Consider the following 27,279-nt stretch of genomic DNA (forward strand, 5'->3'; position numbering starts at 1 on the left):
TCTGGAGTGCTGCTGCTTTCCCTTCCATGCTAGCGATTGCTGATTACAACAGCAACCTAATCAGCTGAATAATGTTGCAACTTTACATTTCTTTAGGTTCATTTTTCAATTGTATCATGTGACAATGCTGTGCTTATGCTCTGATTAGGTTTAGGCACAAAAACACTTGGTTAGGGTTCGGAAAAGATTGTTTTTTTCGCTTAATTTGGTTGCCACTAATATGGCTGGACATGTTCCAACTTCCCTTCAAAAAATGACCGTTGTTTGTTGCCTTTAACACGGCTGGAAATTGCTCTGAGGTCTTCTTAAAATGATCCTGTGGTCTCACACCATCCAAGTCAGCAAGGATACATGTTAGCATTTCGAGTCATCCCACTGGACATTTCCAGCCATTTTCCAGCCATTTTGTGGTGTTTTTCATTTTCATGGGAAGTCAAACCACCTCCATCAACAGTGAAAAAGAAGTATGAAAAGAATACAGAAAAGACACTGATTGCTACCTCGATGTGAAGGATATGGATCCAGGAGGACGTGCAGCAAATTATCTTGGAACCACAATCTGTCTCCCACAGAGAGAAGACAGGCCTTACAGAGGCACCACAGATAAAGGGATGAACAAACACACAGAGAAAGAGAGAGAGACAGCACAGTATGCAAAGTAGGGAGAGAAGAGGCGAGGCTGAATCTCCAGGGGTTAGGATGATCCAGATCCAAACTTCAGGTTGAGGCACAGACAGCCAGGATGGGCTATAGTCCAGCACAAAAAGGTCTGAGTGAAAAGAGATGTGAAGGGGGAAAAACTGGGGAGAGAGAGCAGGTGTGTGAGGGCACAAAGTCACAGAAGTGTGTTGAAAGGGTAAACACATACACTAATAATGAGAGACAGAGATGGAGTTTCTTGCAATGGATTTTCAACTACGTCTTCACCCATCAGGCGTAGCTTCCTCCAAATGTTTTTGACGTATGAACAGTTGTGAATTTTTTGATAACTGTATTACTCTCAGTATCGGAGAAAAAGCAAAGAGGAAGTGAGGACATAAAATGAAAGGAAGGAAAGGATTGGTGAAGGAAAGGTGAAGTTCTGATACCCAGAGCTAGTAACCTTTCAGATAATGAGTGGTTTGGAGACTCGTCTTGCTGGTACTGGCCTTTGCAGAGTTCAGAGGACATACTTTAAATGTGTTGACTTTTCCCTTACCTTTATTTAGCCTGGATGGGCCGGCTGAGTAACGCTTGCTCTTTTACAGCAGCACACAGTCGCTTAGTCACAGAATAGAGACACAAAACATGCATCTTAAGGCCAATTATAGCCATGATCTGGTCATTAAGACTCATAATTAAAGAGTGAACAAGGTCACTGTTAGTCTAATGATCTTGTTTGTGTCAGGGACTAACATTTGCCACATACCAGTAGAGACAGACATGACACCATAGTGATTACTGTACAATAGATTAATACTAACTCACAAATTAAAATATCTACTAGTAGTTTGAGTTTCTGTGACCCACTGCAATGACTTTATAGAATATGTGGACCTCTTCTAATATGTTTTGTTCTTTTGCACTTTGCATTGGTGACATTGGGTGCAAAAACACCAAAGCAACAAGTGTCACCATAAATCTCAAACAATCTTGCACTCTTAATTCCGGTAAAGACATTTTACGAACTGCTTTGACTGTAAGTGTGTGTGTGGTTGTGTGTGTAGGTGGGGAGGTGACCAAGCCGCGGTTCACTCAGTACTTCAGGGGAAGCCTGTCTGGACTGACCATCCGACCAGGGAAGATCGAGAGTCAGAAAGTCATCTCCTGTCTGCAAGCCTGCAAAGAGGGGCTGGACATCAACTCCCTGGAGAGTCTGGATAAGAGCATAAAGGTATTCATACACACACACAGTAGCACAGGTTTACCAACCTAAACAGTAGATTTGGGTTTAAGCCACTGAATGAATCCAGCTTTTGAGGAACAACAAAGAAGATGGATGTTTGAACAGACAGAAGGGCTCAAACAGAAGCACACAACTAACTCGCTGTCACACAGATAAACACATACCTACACGCCTGCAATCAAACTAATTAATTTTTCTTGATCCAGCATTCATTGTACTTGTCTCAGAATAGAACTCGGGGGGTACAATGCTCAACTGGCTCACAAAGCACCAGTCCTTCAGTATTTCTGCCAGTGTTTACGTTTCGTTCCTACTCCTAGTTTTTTAACATTTATTTACCACATTCTACCAGAAATATACTATATATGTATATTTTTTAAAGAAAAACAAAATTAATTTTAACAGTTTGTCAAATTATATGTACAATGTACGACAGCCCTGTACATACACCCCCTAAAACCACAACTCTGATGTTTTTATACTTCACTTTTTGCACAGGTAAACTCGCTTAAAAATAGGCGATTAACTCCCTTTCCATTGCTTGTGGACAAGTTTGCCTTTCTATGTCTCTTTTTTTAATCTGGTGTGTCATATTCAGCACTTTGAAGACAAGTGACTATAGCCTCGTTTCCACTGAGCAATACGGTTCAGTTCAGTTCATTACACATTTGAACAGTTATTTTTGCATTTCCATTGTCAAAAGTTGTGGATGGTACTAACAGAACCGCTCTGTGCCCTCCTGTTGCCCTTCGTTACCTGCCACACTGATCCCGCACTAATAGGTGGAGTTAAAACACTGCAGACCTCTGACTGGTCAATCAGAACAACCACAGTGGTCTATTCATCTGCACTCTGATGGATTTCCCAAACTCCCAAGCAACCACAGAAACAACCACGTGTGTGCTGAGAATAGAGAATAATTGTGTGGTCGAGCTAGAGTGAGGAAGTGGCAGAAAACAGACAGTGAATGCGAGCGGGGCAGAGGAAAAGAAGGTTATCAGTTTTCAAGCGCTGCTTGAAAAAAAACAGATGGAAAGGTATTAACAAGCCAGCATCCTTAACTCTGATGCATGTCATAGCATCACGCCAGAAATGGGTAGAAAATTTGCATGTCCACTTGGGCATTGGGATTTTCATCATCACCGATCCAGGCCAGAAAAAAAATACCTGTGACTACTGCAGAGTCATTTGACCAAGGAATAAATGCTGATTGTCCCATTTAATTCACAAGCCAGGGTGTTAATGGACTCTTTGTCCAGGTTAAATGTGGACTAAGCTTTAGTTGTGTTGGTAGCCACATTTTGTTACCTTCAGACAGAGCCAGACTAGCTGTTTCCTTGTTTCCGGTCTTTATGTGATCCTAAGCTAATCAACAGTTCGCCATAGCTTCATATATTACCGCCCAAGAGAGTGACATCAATCTCATATAAGTCTCTGCAAGAAAAGCAAATAAGTGAATTTCCCAAAATGTTAATCTGTTTCCTTATCTTCAACTCCTGGTAGCAGTAAAAGTTGGTTTTCAAACAACCTCCCTGAATATGCTGAGTATACATTCAGAACACATCCTCCTCTGGTGTGTGCACATACACAAAAAGACACATTTTGATCCCAGTTGACACAAAAACACTACAAAAATCCCCACAGCTAAATCACGAGTTGGCTTCCTTGGAACTCCTCAGCTCCCTCAGCTCCTCATCCTCCCCACCCCCGTTTCACCACCGCGGCTAATTCATCTCTCTGCGCCGTGGAAGATAGAGAGCAGACAAGATGGATATGGGTTTGTGTAGACCCCAAGTCACCCACCTACCCACCAATCCACCCACTGTCCTCTTGGCTCCCTTGACTCTTTTCCATTCTGTCTCTCTTCAGTCTTCTTTTCTCTCCCTCACTCCCGCTGCTCTTTCCATGGAGCTCCTTGTGCTGTGGTGCAGCAAAGAGGTCCTTGCCAGCCTTTTGAGAAGAAGCTGGGATGAGGAGAGGAGAGGAGAGGAGAGGAGAGGAGAGGAGAGGAGAGGAGAGGAGAGGAGAGGAGAGGAGAGGAGAGGAGAGGAGAGGAGAGGAGGAGGACAACCTCTTGAGGGCCAGTGCAGTTTATCTTTCGAGAGCTATTTCATTTTCTTCTTAGCCACACACTCGTCTGGCTCACATAAGTCAGCGGGAGGCTTAAGGACAGCATTTAGCAGAGCAGGTAGAGGCCTGGCACAGCACAATCAGAGGAGAAAAACAGGGAGGGGAGGAGAGATGGAGGGAGGTAGAGGGGGATGTGGCAATAGAGAACAGAACATAAGAGAAGACAGCAACAGAGGGGAAGGTGTGAAGAAGAAAATGACAGAGGGGGAGTGAGTGTATGGGGAGCCCCACGGAGTGCTGAAGTGCTGTCACCCTGCTGCTAACAGCCAGTCTTGGGAAATGGGAGATACTCAGTGCAGCTCTAGCAGGAGACCACTAAACCCTCTTTAAAGGGAGAAGGAGCCGCAAATCCCCGCTATCAAACCCTGCAGGAGAACACACACCTCTGTCCAACTGGACTCATGAAGGGAGTCCACAGACACAGTCCACAGGCTTAAAGGGGCCCGACCATTGTTTCCTTCTTGTTTAGGCCGCCCACTGCAAAGCACATACATATTCATATTACTGTTATACTAGGTTTTTCCCTCCTGTCTGACAGGCAGTAGCTGGTTTCCATTGATTTCTGAACCGTTCGAAAATCAATCTACCTTAAAATAGGTGAATTGCTGTTGCAGGGCATCGCAGTACAAACATGATGTTCACTTTGACGGATCACCTAATAAAAGCAAGTTTCAAGCCTCTGCAAGCTGATGTTCATATACTCTGTAGTAAAATGAAACCGATGGCTGTGCCCACTGCATGCTTTTAAGTGGTATGGATTACACAAGCAGAATAAATAAAACCTTGTGTCTTTACGTCTCATGAATCCAAAATGTAGGTATGTTTGTGACAGATGTGTGACACATTAAAGCTGCATCAGACTTTGGCTGCCACTTCAAAATAACAGATGGTAGTGATTGAAAGATTAAAGACCTTACCACTCCTTGAAGTGGAAGAAAACAAGTGCTGGTACCAGAGGTGGGACAGAATCATTGTTTTGCAAGTCACAAGTAAGTCTCAAGTCTTTGCTCTCAAGTCCCATCGGTCCAAAGTCCTTAAACTTTGAATTTCGAATTTGAATTTAATTTTAATTACCTGGTCTGCACATCTCTATGACACACACTGCATACGGCAGCGCTCCTCTCCCTCCGCAGGTAAATATCAGTGTATTTTGCTCCCATGCAGTTAAATGGAGTTGTTGATGGGACAGACGATTGTGAAATGTTGGAGGCAGGGGGTCCGGAAGCCGAGGGCCGCATATCTGTCCGTCAGCGAAGACGAGTGCCACCGTTTAATTTCAATCTGCCGGGTCCCAGTGCACCTGGTTCTTAAAGGGAATGGGAGACGACACTCATGTGCATGCACCTTAGTTTGCGCCCAGATAGCAAAATGTAGTTTTTGGATGTAGCTTGTCACTTCTTGTATGCACAGATGGTGTCCATACCCAGCTCCAGACAAACCTACAGCATCTCACTTGGAACTGATTGAGTGCAGCTATGAATGTTAACATTTCTTCAGGAGCTGTTTAACCTCTGTTTTCTCTGTCCACAGTTCCACTTTAACCCAGCCCAGTCTATCTTGGTAATGGAGGGAGAGGACTTGGAAAACATGAACGCTGCTGTGAGGAAAGTTTCCTACATAAACTCCCGCCAGTTTCCCACACCAGGCATCCGACGTCTGCACATCTCCACTGTGGTCCAGTACGTACAATTCTTTTATTCTTCCTCCCACTTGTCTATTCTCTGTTCTATATTTTAAACTCTCCGTCTCCATTCCTACATTTGTTTCCCTCAGTCTCCTACTGTTGTCTCTTTTTCTCTGTAACACCTCTGTCAGATATGAGGAGCGTCAACCCAACTCGAGACTTCTGTTAAGTGTTAAGACAACACAGCAGATATCACAGCCTGACTGATACATTATTCCCTTCGAACACATTGATCCCCACCCCTCCTCCTCTCACTCCACTCTCTCTCTCTCTCTCCCTCTCTCCCTCTCTCCCTCCTTCCCCTTTCTTCTGCTGTCACCTTCCTTTTCCTTTAATACACCATTTTCTGTTTGCTGTCGCCACCGGGGGCCAGTTTTTACATTTTCATGTCATGTATTAATAATTCTGCCTGGGTTTTGCCAGAGGAATGAGAGAGAGAGAGATATAAAATAAGAGAGAGAAAGAGAGAGAGAGAGAGAGAGAGACTGGCTGGTAAAACAGCCTCCCTTGGCGGGTTACCATTAAAATTCATGATTGTTTTAAATATATGTAGAACCCTGCAGCACAGCCCTGGGGGTTCGCTCTCCGCCCTCCTGTTGGGTTCGATGCACGGCCGCGGGCACGAGAACTTCAACCAACGCATCAGTAGTGTGTGGGTGCGTGCGCGTCGGCGTGTGCGCTCCTCGGGCTGCCGGTGATGAAGCGGAGTCATTGTAGCTAGAGGCACGCCGATTATCAAGGAATACATTATGCTAACGATGGCTGAGCTTGCGTCATCGCTAAATGTTGTTTAAATTAAGTTTTTCTCGCAGACTGCCGACTTGTCTGCTAGCCGCCATAGCCGTGTGCACGCTTGAGTGTGTGTTTAAGGGGTGGATGTATGTGTGGCTGGTGCGAGTGAGGGCATCCATTCAGAAACACGTGTAGAGACTCATTGATAAGGTGTATTTTAGCTTCCAGTTTATTTTTCACACTCACATCCAGAGCAGACAGCAGTGGAAAAATTCCTCCTCAACTAAGTTAGTTACGCTGCAAGCCTGAAACATGGCCCCCTGCCTTAAAACATCAGCAAAAAACACTCCCCTCCCTGCCACAGACAGTCCTCCTCACAAATAAACAGAGATGTAAATGCTTCCTGGCGATGCAATTAAACTCATTTCTTGCTGACGCTTAATAACTGCAATTACTGCAGGCATCGAGAACATAATTAAGCAAACAGCACTAATCTTAATAACAAGCCTTGTGGGCCACCCTGTCGTATGTCTTCTTTGGAACAAACTTATTGCATTTTTCATACGGAGACTGGTTAGGGAATAAATATAAACAAGAAAATATATAAATGGGCTGCATATTTTTTAAAGGAGACATGAAAATATATCTACATCACAGACTTTGTAGTTTTATCTTATGGTAGACTGACAATATAAATATGTGGCTGGATGATTCCAATGAAAAAAAAAAGACAACACTACTTTTTGCTAATAATTCCACAATGCAATGTGTCCCATTGAATAGACATGATAATTGCAGTCATGTGACACTTTACCTGTAGGTGATGACACTATTAGACATTTCAGAGCAGCCAAAGTTTGCTCACTATAATGTTGGATTTGGCCGGTAAAGATGTTTCTGGCAAAAAAATATTTAGAAAAATTATAATCTAAATTGTTGTTTTATTTTGTCTGAGGTTAAAATGCTCAGTGGATATGTAGCTAAATATGTATAATTGTTAATTATTTGTCATAATCTCAGCACGGCAGAGTGACACTTTGTGGAGGAAATCATTCAATTAAGGGGGCATTATGGGTCTGAACAAAACAAGTTTTTCTAAGTGCTATATCGCAGGCAACTGGACTTGTGAATTACCATGACCTGGATGACTGCGAACCTTCATCAACAACAAAACAAGTGTTTGCTTTTGGCCACTGGCCTATGGTTAAGTTTCAGTTTTGGCCCTCAAAGGGGAAAAAAAAGTTTTTCTGTCATGCCCTCTTTCAGTACTTTTTTTGAACCATTCCATTAAATACCCACAGATTCATGGACCTGTTGAAATCGTCAGTCCAATGCCAACTACGGTATTTGTGTGGAAATCTAGCTCAAGTTTCACAGCAGGCATCACTCAGAGGCTGGGTTACTAAAGTCTGACAGCCACAACAACAAATGGATTTTTTTTTCTTTTAGATATTTTGACAATCACAGCAGGTTTGATAGGGTTTCATACGGCTAGGGCCAGGGCTTTGATATTTTCCATACAGACTAACAGTTTGTGGGGAGATTTAATGGGCTGAGCTGTCATATAGCAAAATAACCTGTTTTGCCTCCTGTTTTGATCACGATTTGTTTAATGTGTAAGCTGCTGTCTGTCACTGAGCCCTGCTCTGACACATAGCATACCGTACATACAGACAGGAACCATTCAGATGCTGCTACTGAAATGTCAATGCCATGATTGCATATTAGCACAGGTGATACTAAATCTGGCTGTGTTATTGCTTAATGAATGATTAGATTTTCAGTTTGTTTAGATGATATTTTTGTCTCTGCTCCAGCATGAGATGGAAGATTAAAGACTGTCAGAGAGAATAGCATACCCTTTAAGGATTCTAATTTCATCCAGTATATCCAATATCTAGTGTACATTTCTTCAACAAGAGGTGTACGAACACACATTTTGAGATTCACTATGATTTTTAGTTGCTGGTGTCCACCTTTGCATTACAGCAGCAAATCTGACTGCAGCCTCTTGTTGATAACACAGGTGATTTAACTTCCAATATGTTGTTTTAGTGCTTCATCATGAACACACATCAGCAAAAAAAGATTCTCTTTAACTAAGTTTGTTACACTGAGAGCCTAAAACATGGCCTCCCGCCATAACACGTCAGCAAGTGTAGAAAAAAACTCCCCTGACTGCCGCGGACAGTATCACTCCTCACAAATAAACAGAGATGTTAAGTAATTACTCTAAATGCAATTCTATTTATTTGTGCTGACGACTAATAACTGCAATTACTGCAGGCATCGGGAAAATAAAAGTAACCAGCGCTAATCTTTGCTAACGCCCTTTTAGGCTCCCTTGTCATATTTCTTTATAATTAAGTTGGACCGGCTCCAGGTTTTTTTTTCTTTTTTCAGCTCAGCAAGCCCACGCAGCAGCCGTCTCCCTGCATCACTGAGTTTGTATCTCCCACTGCTCACAACAATGGCTTAGTGCCCGAACAGCCAACAGACACACACCACCGGCTGTGGCCACAGGAAAGAAAAGGAGAGATTACACGATGCCCCCGATCCTGTTTTTGTCACAAACTGTGGCCTCAGACAACTGACTGAGGAGGATTACAGACCATAGTTTAGCTTCCTTCCGACTGTCAGGCGAAGTTTGAGGGATTTCTTGTTTAATATATAAGAAGTGAATTTGTTCTTTTCTAGTTAAAGCCAGTAAGTTTACTTCCTGTAAGTAGAACGATACCAAAAGCACTTCCATTAAAAAAAATCAGGTTTTTACAGAGCTTACTTCTCAAAGTTTGTGCCAACAGAAAGAAATATGCTCAGCAATTTTGTTATACATTTACAAAATGGTACCCTGAGGGAATTGATCTTTTGGTTATAATATTTATAATTAATATAATAATTAAAATAAGAATTTTAGGAAATTTCAACTTTATCTTCCCATATTACAGAAAGTGAAATGTCTTTTTCTGATTACAAAGCCGGTCTAGGTCCAAACCTGTAATCAGAAAAGGACTTCTGTAACATTATGATGTCACAACTACACAGCCACGCCCCAAGCACAGCCGTGGTTGCAAAAACACCAGAGACAGAGCTGATGTGGAACACTGTGTGCGGTGCCTGCTCAGGCCTGTGAGAGCTAACCAATCAGAGCAGACACGGCTTTTCAGGAGGAGAGCCTTAAAGAGACAGGCGCTAAAATTGAAAATAATGTGTTTGTTGAACATTAAAGCATGTAAACCTATTCTAGTAAACACCCCCATAGGTATTTTTGTACATGGATGAGACAGAGTGTATGGTAAGTCATGTGACGCAAATATTTTACATTGACTGCAACATGCAAAGCCTCTTTTTAAATGTCCTGCTTTGACATTCAGCTAAGCCTACTCCTCTTTACTGCCATTTCCTTTTACTTTCCTTTTCAGTTTTTCAAAATTCAGACATGACTATACCCAGCTAGACAAACAACATGGAAATTCATCATATGGATTTATGCATTGCAGTATAGTTTACATCAGAATGTAGATGAGAAAAAAGAGGAAGCATAAATCTTGTGGCCCAGGTTTCCGATGCAGAAAATAAGCTTGTTATGATTTCCTCCTGTAGCTGGTTACAGAGCTACAGTAGTGAGAGAAAGCATTGATGTCCCTCCCACTGACAGATGTTTGTGCGTTTGAAAGGCCTTCGGTGAAATGTAAAAACAAAAATGGGGTTGTTTGTTCGGCTTTCACGACTTACAACGCCACCACCTCCTCCACCGTCACCACCCTTCCTTCCTTCTCTCCCCCCCTGCCCTTTTCTCATGTTAATGTCTCTTGTTTTCCATTCGATTGATGTGTAATCTGCCGTCTTTAAGCTGTGTGTATGTGTGTGTCGACCAATGCATCAGAACGGTTGTGTGTGTGCACTCATTAGTGTGAATATGGCCGATCTGTGTGTCTGCTCTCCCCTGTCTGGCTATGTTGTGAGCTCACAGCTAGCAAGCTGAAAATCCAAGAGAGCCGATATGTGTCCGTCCATTAAAGGCTGCCAGTGGATGCTGTGCGTTTAAACGCATGCTGTCACACACTGACAGGCAGGCAAGGAGGCAAACATGCTCATATGAAAACACAGCAGGCACTCTGCTGCAGGTCTGTGACTGCTGACAGAGCTTTTTACCCCCTGAATACCTGCATGCACTGTGGTCTTGGTGTGGATTTAACTGCCTTTAGTGCAGCTAAGGGTTCCTGTTAGTGCTGATAAGCTTTACTAGCAGCTGTAATGCTGCGCAGTTTTACATTCTGATGTTAAATAGGTACACAGCAGGTTCTGTTAGGGACACTGCTATTTTATGAAATGCCTCTCCGGTCTGAACTGGATGGCCCTCATATATGACCTTCTCCTCACTGAATAGGGCTCAATCATGGTGAGCGATATTAGTCTGAGGATGAAAAATAAAGAAATGTGCTTGGCATACACTCACGAAGGCCAAATTATGCAGGGGATTAGGCGTGTAGGACGTGTGGTCAATGTCATTGTATAATGACAGATTCATTCTTTCAGTCACAGTAATATGTGGAGGAACTATTATGAATGTGAAGCTTATCGAAGCTAAAGTGAGGCTAAATTGTTGACATCATTGACATGTTTCAACAGTATTTCAGTGACTATACTTAAATGTGAAGCAAGTCCCAACTTCACTTTGCTTTGGTTGTAACCGAGACATTTGAAAACCTTGGACTTTTTCCAAATGTAGTCCATCTTTTGGCCTGTAAATGAATGTATGTTGGGAATTTTACACAACCTTCAGTATGACTCTGTCTAACACTACAGCTGATTGAAGATACCTGAACCAATATTGCCATCCATAGCTGAACACAGCTAATGTAACAGAAAGGAGAACCAGGCCACTCGAGCGGTGTCAGCTTGCTTTTTTCTCGTCTCATTCTGTCATTCAACTCTCACTCTCCTGTCTTTCTTCACCTCTCTCTGTCTTTTCCAGGTGCTTTGGTGAAGACACTTGTATCACCATCCCAGACATCGATGCAGTGGTGATGGTGTTGCAGCCCAGTGAGCCCAGGATAACCATCACCGGATTGGAGAGACTGAACCGGCCGGCCTCGGACATCAGAGCGCCGGGGGGTGTAGCTCTGTTCCAGGACCTCCACATCATCAGCACGGTCACCCGGGCAGACGCCACCACACATCACACAGGTATCAGACTGTCATACAAGTTAGTAACATCTGTACAACCCAAAGCATTCATTTTAAGATAACGGTTCCATCAAACTTAAACCAAGCAAGAGCTTGTATCAACTTAATCAAGTCTTTGCAACCCTTCGAATCCAAACGGCAGTAGGTGGGAAGCCAGTGTGGGATCAGCACCTCATTGCATCATTATTCACCTGTTCTGGTTGTAAATTCACAATCTCCTTCCATCTACCAGCAGCAGCCAGCCTCAGCATGGACTACAGTGCAGGGGGGATATACAGCATCAATTCAAACCGGAGAGAAAAGCGAAAAATAAGAAACCTGAAGCTGCATACTGAATTCCTCAGTACCGTCCAATGTGTTTTGTGCTTGTTTTGTTGAAAAGTACATTTTGGTTACTTGTGCTCCTTTTGAAGGTACAACAGATCATATCTAAATTGCAGGAAATGGCTAACTTAACGTACCTTCACAGGTTACTTTCCCAGTCAAAAGCTCAAAACTCCAAAGGTACAAGTCTGAGTGTAGCTCACAAAGTGGGAGACACATACCTCCCTGCAGGTAGGAATCTGTCTTGACTAAATATTTCAGCGCTTTTTCATATTGATAGTGTGTTCACTCATTCATGAAGTCCCATAGCCTATGCAGTGCCACCTGTCTCGCTATCAAAAACAAACCTTCAGAGAAAGCAGAACATTTCATAACGCCTCATGAGACTGCAAATCAGCAGCAGCGAGTGTTTCTTTCATCTGGTACGCCTGCACGCACCGGGAACTCGGCAAAACAAAAGTTGTGCTTGTGTTTTTCACGCCGCCAAATTCTCTTGCTCAGAGGGAGTAAAGGTTATCAAAACTCCAGTAAAGTAGTTTGTGTGACTCATACAGTATGATAGGACCAGAGGTGGAAGAAGTATCCTTTACCTGAGTCACAGTAAAACTGAAGTTAAGAGTCGTCTTCTTATATAATGCGACACACAGTATTTTAGAGTGAAACAGGATATGTAGGATGGTGCAAGCTGGGTTGAAATCAAGTCCTCCAGATTTGATTGGATTTCTTTCATTGTTTAGTCAATAGATTAGACCTCAATCACATTACTTTAATGGGAAAGAAATGTAAACACATTAAATGTATGTGTGACATCTGTAAAACCATTTACAGGACACATCTAATGCCGTTTTTCCATTACATCTGCCGGCATGGCTCTACTCGGTTTGACTCGGTGCGGACGGGATTTTGCATTTCCACCAAAACTGGGCTACCTGCGTAAAGTTATGTCTCAAATCAATTACGCACTTGTCCCAACAGTCCCCGCAGTAATATCGAAGAATCCCTGCTAACAAAGTGGCTCCGCTAATTCAGTTACAAACACATCTCATGTTCTATAACTTCTTCACAATAAAAGCCCCGTTATTTAGTCATTTAAAAGCTTTTACTATGAAGCAGCGTTACAGGAAATGTTGTGTTTTCACCAGCAGTGACTAAACATGAGTCCTGAAACAGCTGGTAGTGAACACGATGAAACAGTAAAACACAGCAGATGTTTGAGATACAAACAGGAGGAGAGAAACTAAAGAGATTCAGTTAGAAGCTACAAAAGTACTGAGAGCTGAACACACTGACTTTTCTCTCAGGTTTCCTGCACGGACATGAGTCGAGTAGAGATTTGAGGGGGAGACGGGTGCTTGCCACCAGCCGGCTGCTGTTATGAGACCTCCTCGCAGCCCGCTTGGAGGCGGGGCGGGTTCCGGCTTGGAGCAGGTCCATCACTGGTGTGGTTCAGCTATACCGTAGGCTATAGAAGACAGAAACAAGTCCAGTCGAATGCGATACATCACTTAGTATTACCATGACCTGGATGACAGAAAATCTTCATCAACAAATGCTCATTGTATTATGAACTTAAACCTATGAAGGAATTACATTTGTAAAAATGTTCCCAGAGGCCTAGAGAAGTGAACTTTATGTGTGTGATGTCATCCCAGTGTAAAGTCTACGTGCTGAGTGGAAACACTAATGAGTATGTGCAGTGGGCAGCAAAACAAAGAAGCAAACATGGGAGCTGGAAAACTTTTTTTGGCTTTAGTGCTTGGCAAGCAATTCTCATTCAGTTGAATGGGCGCCGTATTGGACTGAAATTTAAAGAACTTTTTTTTTTTTTAATTTTTGGCATATGTGAGGAAATAAATAAACAGCTATCATGAGGACAGTGGATTAATAGTTGGACAAATTTAATATTTATCTCGCTGTGGCTTTGAAAGTAAAATGATTTATTATGCCACAGAGTGGTAGTTTGTCTACTTTGTACTGTTTCCAATAGAGTATATGTTAAAAATGATTAGCAAAACTTTTTAAGTAAGTAAGTTAAGTAAGAACCCACTTACTATAGCTTTCATATAACTGAAGTATAAAGTAGTTACCTCTAAAATAGTGATGGAGTAGTGAAAAGAATCATCCCATGAGAGTCTTCCTGTACCTCAGGTTTGCACATACAGCTATACTGTAACTCCTCCTGACGCAGCTGAGGACAAGTTCCCTTTCTCAGCAGCAGTAATCTACAGTGCAAGCCAGAGCCATTTGTTCCATGCAGCTCTGCTGGCCTTGTCAATTTCCTCCTGCAGCGTCAATTCTGCGTCATACGGGTCTGTTACAGACTCCCCTATCTGTCCTCATAAGACTGCAGACCCCCTCCTGCTGAGTAAGGCCTGCACCTACCACCGGACCGATTCACAGGGTCGCACCGCCTTGACCAGCAGCAAATGAGTGTGACATTTAAATCCCGGCGGCTCTAGCCTCGTACCAATGATCTGACCACTGTGGCAAGAACGGCCCGACTCGGCCCCGGGGCCCCGCCGCTCGCAGCCAATTAGGAGCAGATAAGCAGAGCGAGAGGGAGGTTTTAGCCCTCCATTGTGCGTAATGCGGCGAAGGAAGAAGAGCAGAGAGTGGCATTGCTTTCAGGAGCCGGTGGAGCTCTTTCTGCTGGTGAAATTGAGACTGCAGCTGGGGGAAAGAGATTAGCTGGAAGCCAGAGAAAGACACAGAAATGGAAAGAAAGAGAGAAGAGACACGAGGAGAAAGAGTGTGTGTGGGAGAGGGAGGCACGATGAAGTTCCATAATGAGCAGATTTTGTGTTCTCTCGAGGCTCAGAGGATCCCAGATAAATCACATATTTCTTTTGCATGGCATGCAGTAAGTTTCTTTTGGTCCCTGGTAATCAGCCCCTCACCCTTTTGTCTCTCTCTGTCATTCATTTGTCTTTGTATTAAGCCTACTCCGCTCTGCCTCATTCTTCTCTCCATCTCATACTATGGTTTCTTTTCAAGGCTCATTCTGATGCATTTACTCAAAGCCAATGTCATCATTTCTCTCAATTCTCAATTCTATCATCCTTAAATTCTTGACCCGTTTGCTTTCATGGTCATCTTCTGTTCTCTCTCTGCACTCTTCTGCTTCGCTTTAGGGTTGTTTTATTTTGCTTCCGTTTCTTTACTCCCACCCATCCAGCACTAAATGGTTCTCCCAGTCTCTCTCCATCCCTTTTTTCCTTTTCTTTGTAATTCTTTCGAGGGAGCCCTGCTTGATTTTTTTTTTTTTTTTTTTTTCAATCCCACCCACACTGTAGATCGTTTTTTGCCGCACGATCACACAAACTGTTCCTGGGACAGTCCTTCACTTGGGCAGTGCTATTTGTGTGTACTAGCTTGTGCCAGCTGGTGCACTTTTTTTAGTTCTTAATTTATGTCAAAGCAGCATTTAACACCAAGCAAGGCAACTCACACGCCAGATTTAGCAAGTTACTGTGCCAAGCCTCAAATGCAACCACAAATAGTTTGCAAACAATAGAACACTGTTCACTGTCCACTGATGGCTGTAATACTAATAAATCAATTCCCGCAATTCTCCAGGTAACTTGTTTATCTCACGATTGCAGAACACATGCTAATTATTTTATGTAGTTGCTTTAGAGACATCATCAGTAGGCGACATGACTGAGTGTGAGTGAAATGGAACTGAATACAGGAAACAACCACAGTGTCTCCAAAAAATTGTGTTTCCTTCTTGCTGTTTTAATTGCTAATATTTCAGTGGTTTTACTGTGATGACCACTAAAATGTTTATCTGTGATGTGCTAAAATGTACTGTTGCTGAGCACAAGTAGAGAAGGGCAATACAGTCAATCAAGCACGCTACACAGAAATATCTACCCAAAGCTTGCTAATATCAGCCACCGCGAGCTAAAGCCAAAGTTGTGGGTGCACTGAATCAAGCAACAGTGTGTTTTATTGTCGATAAATTCAACTTAATTTTTAAAGTTGAGGACGAATGTTCTCCATTCAAATGTTGAGGCTACATAGACTCCCTGCGAATGTGCAGCAACAGCAGAGAGCTAGTTTTAGGGATCCATGGCAGTCTTCAGCCATGCTACATGACAATAGTTGAATTTTTACTATTTTGTTTTTTTATTATAGATATTTTTGGCCACTAGGGGGCAGACGAATTCAACAACAAGCAGAAAAGTTTTTGTTAGCAAACACCTGCTTACTCACACATCCATCAACGAGCACCATCAGCACTCATTTGAACTTATGTGTCTGACTACCAGACAAATTTAAATTTGCGAGGATCTTTTCGTTCTGTTTTGTTTTCCATCAACTCCTCATTAAATGCCTGTCTCGTTAGCTGCTAATGCTTCACTGTGTTCACCAGCTAGGCTAGTCTCTAACATTGTCTGTCTGCTGTTTGGTGCCGGTAGTTCACAGTTTATCAACTTTTTTGCAGATAACAGCTGCCTGCTGTTGAGTACAACTTGCTAGCTAACACACCCTCATACCTAAACAACTGAATAGTAGGACTGTCAGTGACTACCACAATGACATATATCACATTCCCAAAACAGGTGTACCAGATCTTTGTACAGTCGCAGTTAGGTTAGGTTAGGTTTAGGAAAACAAAATGGTTTGGGTTAAAATAATGTTTCACTTAAAGTACGTAAAAAATGTTACATACATAAGGTACATTATGTATGTGACGTAACTTAACTACATTAAAGAGTTAAGATAACTCACTGTCGACACAAACAGCAGCCTCCTGTGCATGTTTTATCCAACCATCCACCCTGTACTCCTCCCTACGGAGACTTTGTATCTCTATATAGCCTACTACTGCACTTGACTTCCTCCTTTCCTGCCATAATAAATACTACAGCCACTATAGGTTGCCACCTACTCTCATAGTCTACCTACAGTGGGCCTATATGGTAATTTTTATGCAGGGTGAAGGCTGTGCTTGCTGCTCAACCACAACAATAAGATAACAGTGGCTTAAAAGCAAGTGTTCCCTGCAAGCCACTTTTCACTGAAGCAACAACCTCATAATAAAGAGCACCAAAGCCTTCATTCACAAAAACAATAGCAACACATATCTAATCTTCTGGAAAGACAACTTCCCTCCTACTTGTTTTGCTCGCTCTCCCCCTTTTCTCCACCTCATCGCTGCCGTTCCTCCAGAGAACCCCCTCCAGACACACACGCCACATATCCATCTCTCTCCATTGGGAAGCTGTTAAATGGGCATAGCCGGTTCCCTCCCCAGGGAGCGTACAGTGAGGGAGAGGGCTGGGTAGCAGCGAGAGGTGGAGGCTAGTGCTTAGCAGACTGTCGGAGAGACGCAGCAGCCGCCCAGCACTGCTGTGATGGGAGCTGTCTGAGGGGACTTGTTACCACAGCAGCTCATGGCGCTGTCTGTGTTCAGAGAGCGGAGGAATAATTGGAGTTTGGGAGTAGGAGCAGGTGTGTTGTGTCCTGTACTCTTTGAATTATGGCTCCTCAAAGTGTTCAGGGTTATTTTCCACAAATGGTCTTGCTTGGCAACAGCAGTTAGGTTGGGCATATGGACAGTATATGTGCTTTAATATGTGAGAATAAAGGTAGCCGAACTTACAAGGTTAGTCCTGTTTTCTGTTTTTTTAAGTGAGGTTGTATGAAGGATTTATCCATAGTCAGAGTATCACCTTACAGTTAATGGCGGTCAGCTCACCCCTAGTTTGGAGAAGCAGCAGGAGAGCTGGTGTAGGAAGCTAAGCAATGTACTGCTGTGGACGTGGGCAGAAGAAAAAACACATTTTAGCCACATAAAAAAGCCCATCTAAGAAAATCTGTGTGTTTATTCTGTATTTAGAAAGCCACCAGACTCCTTTGACAAAAAATGTTACACCCCAAAACACAGGAGCTGCTGGTCTACCACTGCTGAAAACGGATAGTTTGTGTTGTTGTGTGACTTTAAATACCAAAGACACACAATAACACAAACGATTTGTAAAACAATAACTGCTTCTCCAGCCCGGGGGGGGGGGGGGTGTCGACCTCCATCTACTGTAGGTAATACATCGACTATGGATAAGAGCCTCATACAACCCCACTTCAAAAACTCTTAACTAACTCTTTTATTACCCCCCCTGAGGTGGCTAAAGATGTGTTTCCAAGAGAATTTCAGCACAGCTCATTAGGAGCGAGAACATATTTTAAAACCGAAAATAGAAAATGACCCGAAATACAAGTTTCATTGCCAACAGCCTTGAATAACAAAATGAGGTGAGGGCAAACTGATATTCTCTGGTAGTTCTCTGGTATGAGCATCAAAGAAGGCAAATTACAGCAATGTGTGTGTGTGTGTCTGTGTGTGTCTGTGTAGCACATCGACCCGGGGTGCTGGAGGAGATTATTCATAACTTGGACTACTGTGATGTCCTGGTGCTGGGGGAGGAGCTGAGGCCGGAGCAGGAGTCCCTCCAACTGCAGCGCAGCGCTCTGCTCGGAAAACACCTCGACGCCACCAACTCCACCTCTGGCATGTCCATTTATGGTAGGTTACTATGGTACCCACACCCAAAGCTACATGCAGTGTGTTCTCAGCCAGTTGGTTACCATGATAGCAAAGCCTAGTCCACTGCTGCTGTTGTAACCACTACCTGTCAGCCTCTGGTGTTTCTGTCTTCCAGCTTTCACCTCATCTTTTTTCTTCATGTAACAACCATAACGACCCTCTGCTTCTTTCCACAGGTGTGGACTCAATGTCCAACTATGAGCAGGTGATCCGACAGGTGCGTTACTACAACTGGCAGCCCGAACAACTAACAGAGAGAAGGTTTCGCCTCACCTGCTCGGAGCTCAATGGACGATACACCAGTAATGAGTTCAACCTGGAGGTCAGTGTGACCTACAGCCTGCATAGTGACACAGATTTATCACTATATGATACAGGTTTTTAGAGTGGATATACATATATACACACATACACATACACATACACATATACTGTATACATATATATATATATATACATGAAATTAATTGGCAACAATTTTGACTATCAGTTTATTATTTTAGTCTTTATCCAAGCCAGAACACCAACACCAGATTTGCTGTTAATATCACATATGATAGTCAACTGAGTATCTTTAGGACTGTTTGTTGAAAAACAAGCAATTTAAAGATTAAATGTGTCACCTCAGCTTCAGGAAAAACACTGCAATTATTTTCTGACATTTTACAGATGGAACATCTAACTAATTCATCGAGAAGAAAGCCTGTGAATTAATCGCTGATGAAAATAAAAGTTAAATGCAGTCCTGCCGACAGCAAGATGATAAAACTGATATTTTAAGACCATATGAGCGTGTCATTCAGTTATCCTTGTGTTTTCTACTTTAGTCATGGTGGTAGTTAAGATGGCAGATCCAACCCACCCACCTGTGCTTCAAGACACGTGCTCCAGGCACTGCAGTGTAAGACCCTCGGGCTGACAAGCAGCTCTCAAACAATAGATGATGTTTTGCATATTTTAAAAAATCATTAATATCGCTTCTGATAGTCAGCAATAGTAAGAGCAAGGTGTCACTAGAGACAAAGCTCCTTCTTACAACAAAACTGGACCAAAGTGCTTGAACTGGCAGAGTAAGTGAGCTGACTCAGCTCAGGTGTCTGGCAACACTTGAAATTTCACCGAAATTTTAAAAATGACCCACAGTGGGCACTCCAGGAGCATCACTTACATACTCAGTGGCAAAACATCTTTTGGAAAAATAGCAACTGAAGCATGACAAATGAAAAGCCTTCAACTTGTCTTAAAATGCAATCCCATACTCACACTCGATTTAATGAAAACTGTGTGACAAAAATGTGTTGATTACCAAACGTGTGAATGTGAAGGTGCCCTTCAAATTCTTCCATCGTTGTAAAATGTTCTTTAGAGTTCGGTGCACACTCCCATCAGCAGCTAGGCACACTGACACTGACATAAAATAAACTGCAACACCGAGTATTTTAGCTAAACAGACCCTGAACTGTTTTACAGTGAAACATTCATACACTCCACCTGTGACACGTTGTTCATACTTGATGATAAATGTCAAAATCAGCTCAATGTGTTAGCTAACCGTGCTTTGCTTCTGTCCCTGGTCTGCTTGACTTATTCATACACACTCTGGTGTTTACTTGCAGGGAACAAAATGTTTCACCAGACATAGTTTAAACCTTGGAGAGTGTCGATCAATCTAGTTTACATTTTACCTTCCTGTATTGAGCTGACCGTGTTCCCCGATAGGCATAAATACATTCACTTTCCTGGCTTCTCTCTGAAATCTATACTTTATCCTGTCTGGAATACATCATTTGTATGAGTCAAGGCAAGTTCAGGCGTATAGACGAGAGGCACTGGGACTGGACGGATAACAATGTGATCACTCTACCTTCTAATATCAGCACTTTACTCCATCTGTGCCCAACCAGGTGAGCGTCCTGCACAGTTCAGAAGCTGGAGAACATGTCAATCACATGGTAGCCCCGCCTCAGTACATGCAAGTGGTCCACCATCCATCCTTGATCCATGACCTGTACCCCAGCCACAGCTCAGGTAAGAGAACGTGCATTAGTTTAATGTATTCAGTTTCTTTTTCGTCTTCTTTGCACTAGATTCATTTGATTTTTCTTATTTCATTTGTCCTATATCCAGGCGTATTTATTCATTCTATTTCACTAGCTTTATTTAAACTCAAAAATCATCTAGAGATTGTCTTTGTTTATAATGATGTTGATTAAAAAGAAAGAAAACAATTAAAACAAGTGTATAAACATGAAAACAAGATACAAAAACAAATCAATTAAAAACGGTAAAAACAGAGACAGTATGATTTTTGATTAAGGATTTGAATGCACCAAGAGGTAACAAAGTGTTCATTTTTAAGGTGCTCTGTAAAGAGTTCCAAGAGGTTCGGGGCTTAGAAACTAAAAGTAGATCCGCCAAGCTCAGTACAAACTCAAGGAACTTATGATAACAGCTGGTCATCGGCCCGAGTCTTACAGTATGTGGTTCAGTGGACCAAAGTGGCAAAAGTGGCAACTCCCCAAGAAGAGGAAGACAAACAAACACAAATGCACATCACATCTCTCAGACAGAGAGGACCACGCAACTTTTTTTTATACAGGATGCAATGATGGGTGTTATAAACATCACCAGCAATAAACCTGAGAGCAGAGTGATACACAGCATCCAAGAGCTTAAGTGTAGAGGCAGATGGAAGCCATATACCACATCCTGTCAGGTGGATATCGTTCTCTTATATTAACATTAAACGTTAACACGTCTTATATTATAGAGCCTTGACCGAATAATAATTTGTACATCATCATCACAACCCCCTAAACTATTTTTAGCTGCCCAAAAAGATTAAAGTAGGCCAAATGGGCAGAATATCTGATTCTCCTCTTCCCACTTTTCACCATCACACTTCTTTTTCTGTGCACCGAATATTTTAGAAGGTGCCATTTCACATTTACAACCTGAGCCCCTCCCTGTGTCTAACTGCAGGTGAGGTGATGTGAGAGCGATGTGTCACTCTCAAGTGAAATTTTGTTCCTAATATGGATGGAATATTGTTTTGGGTTTTTTTTTTTTTTCAATTAAGACTGCAGTCCGCCTATTGCATATATATGTTTGTGTTGCTCTACTCTAATAGAAACCTCAATCGTCCAGATTTTACTTTAGCAACAACCTGTCATATTATTAGAAATATAAATGTGGGAAAAATATATAAGAGGGCTTAAAGGGGAATTCCGTTTTTTAAAACCTGGACCTTATTTCTAGTATAAAATACGATCATTTACTCACCCAGATAACTTTGCTGTCATTTGGAGTTGTTTTGCCGAAATTAGATCCAGTGGAGCGCCACGTATATCCATATAATGCGAGTGATTGGGGCACCGAAGTGCAGCCTCTATATAACGCATTATCTGCCGCGAAACTAGTTCATTTCACCAATATTTTGTTATGATACGCTAGTGACTTCCCCTCTGAGTCTGGGGTTGCCTGTTATCAACATCCGGGGTCTGTAGGTTGACCTACTAACCTCTGACCTGGATGATGTCATCTCTGAGCGCCGCGCACACCCGCAACAGCCGGCTTGTTTACCTGTAGTTTGTTTTTATTAATTTCGTCCGAACGACTCCAAATGACACCAGAGTTATCTGGGTGAGTACATGATCGTATTTTATGCTAGAAATAAGGTCCAGGTTGTAAAAAACGACAATTCCCCTTTAAGAAAACAGTAATGGGTGCATGGAAATTCTCACAGACTGAGGGAGAAGTGCTGGGCATTAGACTCAGCTGTAAAAAAAAAAAAAAATTAAAAAATTCCAGTGAAGAGTTTTCACGTCTGCCCTCCATCGTGGCATAAAAATATATAGATTCCCAGGGAGTGCTCTGGTGTTGCTTTCTAGTTTGTTTATCATTCTGTTCATCAGGCTGCTGCTCTCACACTGAGGTCCTCAGTAATAGGAAGCAGTGTAAACTCTCCCCCCTCTCATATGATGCATACGAGTCATCTGAAGTAAAGAGAACGTGGTGAGCAGAGAGACATTGGTCTTAATCTACCACACCACATTTAATTATTCATCAAACGCTAATGGATTCTACTTAGAGTCCTGGAGAGTTCAGTGGCCAGTGCTGTTAACAGCCCAGAGAGTCAGGAGGTGTGTGTGTGTGTGTGTGTGTGTGTGTGTGTGTGTGTGTGTGTGTGTGTGTGTGTGTGTGTGTGTGTGTGTGTGTGTGTGTGTGTGTGTGTGCATGTGTGTTTAAAAAGGAGGTCAGAGGAGCAGGCTGGTTTGAAATAAGGCAATAACACAAATAAAATAAGATTTGTGTTTGTGGCACATGTGAATGTTCCAGATGATATCATCATGTATGTAGAGTACAAAGCGGGAAGAAAATGTCAGAATGTGTGTGCGCGTGTGTGTGTGTGTGCGCGCGTGTGTGTGCATGCATGAAAACACTCAGCCTGGTTACTCCGAGGGGGCTGCATGAAGCTTCACTGCGCGGACGATCAAAGGCCGCGGATTTAGTGTGAAAATCTAGGGAACTTGACTGAATCAAATGATCATCTGAAGAGTCCTCTGTGAGTCTCACTCTCGTTAAACACACGCTCACACGCCAGCAGGGACTGGTGGAGGGAGAGGGCAGGCGGGGCGAAGTCGTGTTATCTCAGTAGGCTGGAGATCAGAGCAGAAGAAATAAACATTTTAGATCAAGAGAAATCCCTCAACGTGTGTCATGGTTATGCTACTAAATAGGGCTTATGATACATCTTTGCAAGCCTGTACTGATCTGAGACCTAAATTAAATGTGTTTAAGTATTTTTTTGTTAAATATATCTGAAACAATCTGTAGTTTAAGCGCAGCTAAGATAAATCCCTCCTGTTTGTTTGTTGTTTAGATTTTATTTTTCTGAATCCAATCCAGCAGGACTTCAACTAACAGATTAAACATGAGGCAAACTATTGTTGTTTCTTCTGTACACTGGCAGCCGTGAGAGTTAAACTGAGCCAAGTTTTAAAAAATTAAGATTTTGTTTTTTCACGCTGCACTCGTTGAAACACAGAAAAAGGAGCAGAATGGGTTGAAACTTCAGGCCAGATTCCCTCTGTCAAACATCACTTTTAGACACATACAGTATGTTAGGAACATTTAAGCCAGAAGACCTTAATGAGAAGTTAGTACACAGTGTGATGCCAGCATTTGGTTTAAAGCACCGCTGTGACTAACATTAGCATGCTAACAGGCATGCAACATGGATTTACTGAGAAAAAGATGTCTAATTGTAAATAATATGTCTAAATGTCTAAATAATAATTGTTTTACAGCCACTCCAATTGTAATTTTTGTGGACGGGGAAAAGTGTTTTGGGCCAGTGTCCGTCACGTGAACCATTAATTTTGCAGGTTTGTGGTCATAAACAGTGTCGGGGATAACATGTCACAAAGAAACATTCACAGTTACTAATCCTACATTTATTCCTGTACTTGTGTCACATACATTCTTCAATTTTCTTCATAATGGACAGATAGAAAAAGATCCTCAACACTCTTTTTCATTGTACGCTCATGCAACAATCGCCTCTACCGATATTTGAAATTTAACACAGCAATGCCGTCGATTGCGCCTGTTGAGAGGTTCTTCAGCCTGGGCTGTCTCGTGACTTGACTCAGAGTCGGCGATCAAACAATTTGAGAGAGTCCTCATGACAGATATCCACTGCTTTAGTGATAAACATGTTAAATAAGCTAGGCTAGTCTACTATAAGGCCATGGTTTGGTGAGCGAGAGACTCAAGTGTTTTTGTTTTAGTGTGTTTGGCCCGTAAAATGGTCAGTTCATATGACATTTAAACATGTTTTTGTCCTTTAAAGTCTGTCATTATCATGTCATGCCAATCTCTGTTATTTTAATAATTGATATTGATACCATCTTTAGGCAAAAAATATTTGTACTAGGCAATGTGAGGAAAGCCAACCTTTTATTGTGTTACATATTGATAGGCTTATTTCAAGGCTGTTACTGCGCCAAACATTTTTCTGTGAAGGGCTATTTGGGCTGTTTTCATCAACTCTTCTGTCGGCTTTGTGGCATTACGTTATGAAAGAGCATAGAATATCTTGTGTATGTCCTCATTATGATAGGCCTGATATGTGGGCATTTGTAAGGTTTAACGTTACAAACATTAAATTCTTAATTAGCAATTACATGACAATGCATCGCAGGTGATGAACGTCATGAGTAGTGTAACAAATGACTTCCTACAGGGAGTAAAAAGATAAAGTAATGCATTACTTTTTTAAAAAAGTGAAGAGTAATGTGTAATACATTACTTTTTTGGAGTTACTACCCAAACACCGGTCATAAACCAAACTACTGGTCAGTCCTGCTTATATATAGTAAATTGAATTCATTGTTAGAGTTTTTTCATTGAAAGCACAATTTTACAGTTTCCCTGACATTCACCCATTCACCTACGCCCAGTATTCCCAAACTGGGGTATGCGTACCCCCTACGTCAGGGGGGGATGCCTGCCAACTTGAAGGACATTTTTTGATACTGCAGTGAAAATGGTGGACTTTTTGAAAGCCAGGCCCTTGAACCCTTGCATATTTACTGCATTATGCAGTGAAATGGGTAGCGACCATGAGACGTTATTAGGCTACTGCACACCGACATGTGCTGGTTATTAAGAGGAAAAGTATTGACACGTTTCTTTGAGTTGAAAGATGAGCTTAAGATTTTATTGATGGATCATACTCACATGTCTGACCATTTGTACGACGAGGAGTTTCTCACACGACTAGCTTATTTGGGTGACACTTTTTTCGTTTGCAAATCAACTCGATGTGACAGACGGTGTGATACTCGACGTAACAGCGCACCTCAGTGGCTGGCTGCGCGACTGCGGGCAGTTGGATTCCTCACCCCTATTCTGATGTGCCTGCTGCCTTACCAGCATCTGAACTGGAGAGCCTCATTGAAGTTGCAACAAGTGGATCCATGAAAATTGAATTCAATCAAAAAGCCTTTGCCAGATTTCTGGATAGGACTCCACACAGAGTACCCTGCACTGGCCAATCAGGCTGTAAAGACTTTGAAGCCCTTTGCCACCACGTACTCATGTGAGAGTGGGTTCTCGGCTCTGGCAAGCATGAAAACGAAATACAGGCACAGACTGTGCGTGGAAAACGATTTAAGACTCAGACTCTCTCAAATTCAGCCAAACATTGCAGGGCTACGTGCCTCCTGTTAAGCTCACCTTCTCATTAACCTGTGGCACAAGTGCAAGTGGATTTTATATGCTATATATGTGTGTGGGGGTGGGGGGCTGTTGGGGGGTATGTGGCTGGACATCGAATGTCTTAAGGGGTACGGGACTGTAAAAAGTTTGGGAAACTCTGACCTACACTGATGCAAGGCACTGGCCTGAGCATTGAGAGCAGTTTGATCTTCAGTATCATGCCCACTTTGACATGCTGACAGCAGAAGCCGCGGCTCATTGAATGACCCGCTCTACCTTTTGTTTAACAGCCACCCCAAGTAAAAGTTTTTACTTGATGATGATGCTAAATAAAAGTCAGGGGATCAACAAAGTTATTACAAGTCATCCTGAGGGGGGAAACTGTATGAAAATCTGACCAACATTTCATGGCAATCCATCAATAGTTGTTGAGATGTTTCAGTCTAGACCAAAGACTGACTGACAGACTGACTGTAGAGCCACACTGCTAGCACGCCTAGAAGAAGAGGTATTGATTGGCGAATACAGTGAAAGCAGACCAATATTGCCAAAAAATGACATGATAAGAAAATCAATAGGCCGTTACAATAATTAAAGATCACAATCACCAGCAGAGCAATATTATTTAAAGGTTAAGAAGTCCTCTGGTACAATTATGTGTGAAAGAAAATAAAAAAATCAATAGGCTATCACAAAAGGCATTCAATATCCAAGGGACCAGATAACTATGAAAACAGTTAAGGAGGCCTCAGATACAACAACATGAGAGAACACAACAGTGACTCACCCAGAGCCTGGCAGAAAATACACAGAATTACTCGGGCTTGGAAAGAGGCTGGGTGTGTGGTGTGTGAGAGACGTTAGCAGGGACAGCCTCAGATGGAAAGATGCTATCAAATTGCATTATGGGATGTCCAGAATCCAGTGTTTTTTTGAGCTTGCCACTTTTAGGGATTGTAATTTAGGATATATAAGCCTCTGCTGTTCTAAATTGAACCATTTTTTTTTTTTTTGCAAATACCCCAACTTCATGGTTCAGGTGCACAGTAAATTGGAGTTGAACTGGAGGTTCGTTTTAAGTGTTTGAAAAGACTGAATCCAAAAATGTTTGCTCCACCAAAACTATTCTACCTCCTAAAGTCTTGTGCTGAGAGTTCTTTCTCAGTTAACTAAACATTTGATTCATTTAAGCACATATGGAGAGACTTATTGAGGCAACTTTGGCGTGACTGCATCGCTTTATCCTGCTTCTTTTTCCACTAACATTCCCTATTCCATATCTCTCACCTCTCGCTCCTCTCTCGTCTTGTTCTCAGGCATGCCGAGCGCTGCCACCGTGGTTATTGTGATGTGTATCGCCGCTCTGGTGGTGGTTGTGGTGCTGGGCATCTACCGCATCCACCTGACCCACCAGCAGGAGGTCAAGCTGGCAGAGACGGCCAAAGAGGCGGACGGTACCTGGGACGACTCAGCTCTGACGATCACAGTCAACCCGATGGAGGTAGGATTGAAAAAAGTGTGGAAGGATGCTGTCAGGGAGGGAAATAAGGGGAAATT

At 42.5% G+C, this 27,279-nt stretch overlaps 1 protein-coding gene across 1 annotated transcript in view; it reads left to right on the plus strand.

Annotated features, from left to right (window-relative positions):
* Positions 1–27,279, plus strand: part of LOC141020305 (calsyntenin-2-like) — a 250,036-nt gene that overhangs the window by 222,377 nt on the left and 380 nt on the right. Inside the window, exons 10-16 of the mRNA XM_073495380.1 lie at positions 1,707–1,873; positions 5,546–5,694; positions 11,410–11,621; positions 18,307–18,477; positions 18,675–18,820; positions 20,403–20,526; positions 27,039–27,223. Coding sequence (XP_073351481.1) covers positions 1,707–1,873; positions 5,546–5,694; positions 11,410–11,621; positions 18,307–18,477; positions 18,675–18,820; positions 20,403–20,526; positions 27,039–27,223 — 1,154 coding nt within the window. The remainder of the gene's footprint in view (positions 1–1,706; positions 1,874–5,545; positions 5,695–11,409; positions 11,622–18,306; positions 18,478–18,674; positions 18,821–20,402; positions 20,527–27,038; positions 27,224–27,279) is intronic.

Source organism: Pagrus major, chromosome 2 (genome assembly GCF_040436345.1).
Source record: "Pagrus major chromosome 2, Pma_NU_1.0".
NCBI lineage: Eukaryota > Metazoa > Chordata > Actinopteri > Spariformes > Sparidae > Pagrus > Pagrus major.